The 3,897-nt window shown below is 50.7% G+C and overlaps 1 protein-coding gene; it reads left to right on the forward strand.

Moving 5' to 3' along the window:
* On the forward strand, positions 1–2,089 carry GSTUM_00004057001 (uncharacterized protein). XM_002835208.2 has 4 exons: positions 1–249; positions 329–1,031; positions 1,112–1,276; positions 1,335–2,089. Exons 1-4 carry the CDS (start codon positions 108–110, stop codon positions 1,795–1,797), a joined length of 1,473 nt encoding a protein of 490 aa, XP_002835254.1. The 5' UTR covers positions 1–107; the 3' UTR covers positions 1,798–2,089.
* Positions 2,090–3,897: the final 1,808 nt, after the last annotated feature.

Genomic DNA, 3,897 nt, shown 5'->3' on the forward strand with positions numbered 1-3,897 from the left:
CTCTCACGGAACCACACTCTAGCAACCAAAATTTCAGCTAAGGGTTTGTCGCGCCCTTCCTCCACTCTCGATTCCCTCCTACAACAGCTCGGCCAGCCTGTAACGACATGGGCAACGGGTGGCTGAAAGCTAGGGAAGGCAGGGGGCCGAGCAAACATGCACTTAACCGTTGGGTCTCCTATACAATGCCCGTGATCATGGCGGGGGCTGTCGGTTTTGCGACATGGGTTTTCGTCATGCTAGTTTGTGGTTAGTTACTGCCGTGTTTCCCCAAGTTTGTGGGATGACTGTCGGGTTGCGTGGGATTTCCACTAATCGACTATAACAGTGAACCATCTTCTAATAGGCCAGGGACGAAAGGGAACAGCTATCGCACTTCTGGTCGTTTACTTTGTCTTATTTTTACTGATGTCATCGGCATATTTGAGGGTATTATGGGTTGTCAGCACCAGTCCCGGTTTTGTTACCAAACAGTCAACTGATTCGGAAAACGAGAAATTTCTGGGTAGTGTCGAGAGTCGTAGTGATGCAGAGATAGGGCTAGGGGGGGTTCAGGCGGAAGGATGGCAAAGGGAAGAAGAGAGGATACAGCCACCAAAACTTATGGCCATTGCAGGGGGTCCTCGGGCGAACGAGACGGAGTCCCTCCCCGACGCTCTCCAATCTAGGTCGACAAAGGGTGCCCCGGGGCCCGCCTTTAGCCCTGAAACCATAGTTCAGCCCACGGATGGCCCTTCCATATCGTCGCTCCCCGCTTCCTCAGACCCTTCACTTCAGTCACCAGCCGCACGGACAGTGTTTTCTGAGAACGCACTTGGAAGCCGACCCTATTGCACTTATGGACCCCCTCGCCCCGAAACGGGTGCTGGATATCAAAACCTGGATGAATGGTTCAAGCGGGATGCATTTGTTTGTGAGAACGATGGGCTTCCTAGGTGGTGCGTTCATTGCCAGCTCTGGAAACCGGATCGATCGCATCACTGTAGCGAACTACAAAGGTGTGTTTGGAGAATGGATCACTTTTGCCCTTGGTTAGTTATGCCTTAATTCCGATATAGATACTCCACATCTTCGCACTGGCCCATGTGCTGATTTTAGGGTTGCTTTCAAGGGTTGGCGGAGTTGTTGCCGAACCCTCGTACAAGTTTTTTTACCAAATGGTTTTCTACGGAGCACTATACTGTCTTTTCCTTATCGTATCAATCGCTGTAGTTTTCCGGCAGCAAATAAATGACAATGGTAGACAAGACGCTCGATGGGTTGCCTGCTTGGCGTTGTAAAACCCCTCACAAGCCGTCTTCACCCTATTGGATTTGCTAATGTGGTTTCTTTAGGGCTTGTGTATTTGGCTTATTCTCGGGTGCAATGGCCGGTTCAACAACTCAGCTTGTTTATCGGAATGTCTCGACAATCGATAGCTTAAATTACAAGACCAAGGTTTATCAAATAGCGCTACACGATCCAAATGCTGCCCAGATACCACCTCCTGGCCAGAAGATATCGGCGGTGATGCCGGCAAGAATATGGCTACCGCAAGAGCCAGGCCCAGGCCAAAGGCAAAGATGTTTTGCTATCGTCAGCACGCGGCCAGGGGACAATCCCTGGAGGCTTGCCAGTACACTGGAGAATTTTCAGGAAGTACTAGGCTATAACTTTTGGGATTGGTGGTTGCCAATCAAAAGAAGCCCATTAGAGGCAAAGAAGAGCGGCGAAGGTTGGTACCGCTGGAATGAGGAGCTTTTGTCGAGGCTCAGACATCAGGCTGGAATCACCCAACCTTCAGGCCAGAGCTGTTGAAAATATTGCTAGGTTGTCGCGATGGAGGGTATCGCCCAGGGTACCAGAGAATGGATAGCTGCCGGCATATATGACTTCTATAACCTTTGTTCCCTTTCTTAGTGTCTTGTTTTCGGCAATTGCAACATTATTTTGGAGTGATGGTATTTGTATCAAGGGGCTTGCATTTCCTTTCTATTCGTTTTCAGGATGGGAGGTTCTTTTACTCTATAATTCCGTATCGCAATAATCCTTAGTGCTGCATAGAGTTGCGTTTTCGTTACGAGATCAGAGGAACCAGGAAGTGGCGGGGACACAAACACTCCTGGTCCTAGCCTTTTTGTTAAATTGGATGGGCCATACGTGCTTCTAGTTGTTAGTGTAGTTTTTAGTCTCGAGTATAATATTGCCATGGTCACTGGGCTGTTTGTCCGTTTGCGCAATTTGAGCCCCACGAGCACGAAACCGTGCATCACTCATTCGCCCCGGGGACCGAGGTGCTGTCACGTGAAGAAACTGTGACTCCTCCCTCCTAAGCCACACCCCATCAATTTCCGTTCTCGGCTCGAAATCATTGGGTGAGGGGCGAAGCCCAAATAAACACCTTTGAAAACGCAGGCCTTCTTTAATATTGCTGCCATAGTGGTGGCGCGAGATCCTATTCAAAGCTCACTCATCGTGGGCAGGTACCAACCGGCAGCGGCTAAAACAGGTCGGGAAAATCGCTCAGAAACACAACCGAGGGATAGTCACACGTGCGAGTAAAAGGAGTACTGGGAAGTGGTAAGTGAGCATCATGGCAAGTCACTCGCCGAAGGCGTGTAAAAACCAGGTATCATATCAATGAGGGAATAAGCTCACGATGACCTCCTAGGAGGGGTCTGTGTATATGCAACCGAGTGACTCGAAATGGGGGGGTTGAGCCCCGGGACGCTTGGGCTTACCGGAAATGCAATCCTTGGGGGACGTTGCACCCGAGTGGGCTTGCGGAGGTCATGCATTTCCCACATTGTAGGGAAGGGAGGGGGAGGTATGTATGCCCCAGAAACCCTTTATTTCCGGTGCTGCTCATCATGCAAATGCCCCCCTTCCCGGGTGTTCAGTTCACCAGTACCGTAAGCCAAGCCACCTGTGCACCAGGCCTTCCCAGACCACGCGCACTTTTGCGCGTGGTGATCCAATCTGCATCGCCGGCTATAATTTAATAGTCACGGCGGGCTTGCAGGTGCAGCTTTTGAATGACGCAAATCCTCCTCGTCCGAGTGGGTGAGACTGCGGGGTATTTTCTGTTTTAGTGCGTGAGGTTTGGAGCGATGCGAGGCAGAGCGGTGGGGCAGGGAGGCGCACTGGTCGTTGAAATAGGAGTTGCATGCATGGGCAACTTGGGTCTTATTTCTGGGCGGTTGGGGTAAAAGTGCACTTCTACGCATGGATATATATATGCCTCTCGGCAGTCCCCCAACAATTCACACGCTAGAAGGCGAGTCTCTGCTTGGGGGAGCTTACCGCTTTGGGCGCTACCGAGTCAGATAAGCTGAAGGAGCAAGATTGGATATCACCATAGCTCGGATGTTTTTAAGAGATCGTTTTGATGGAGCAGGTTCGGATACCGTAGGTGGACTTCTTTCTTCTTGCCTGTCACTTACCTGGATATGTTTAGTTTGCTTGCCTTGTTTTCACTTTGTTGGGCCTCGTGAGGGGTTTTAATTTGGAACTGGGGAAACGCTCTTGGGATGTGGCATTGTCATCAGCATTGGGCACGGACCGTGGTCAACGTTTTGTGTGCATTATGATGATGGAATGATCCGCCCGGCTAGAGGTTGAGATGCTGGTGGCGTATGATAAATAAAGAGCATCTAATAGGAGGAGCTCGTGAACGCACACGGGGGACAGGCTGCGGCCATTACACAAGCCAGCGGAGCCAATGTACTACTCAGGATTAGAAGTCATAGAGCTCCCATTAGTCACTCGGAGGAAAAGTGACTTTTCCCTTCTTTCCAGTTCCACGTTCTGGGCACTGCCAGAGGCTGAGACTTATCGCGTGTCTGGGACTGGTTATACCGCTGACAGAGTATCATACGACGCCGCACTCGGTCATGAACGTGAGTGATCAGACACTCA

Source organism: Tuber melanosporum (genome assembly GCF_000151645.1).
Source record: "Tuber melanosporum whole genome shotgun sequence assembly, scaffold_1, strain Mel28".
NCBI classification, from domain to species: Eukaryota; Fungi; Ascomycota; class Pezizomycetes; order Pezizales; family Tuberaceae; genus Tuber; species Tuber melanosporum.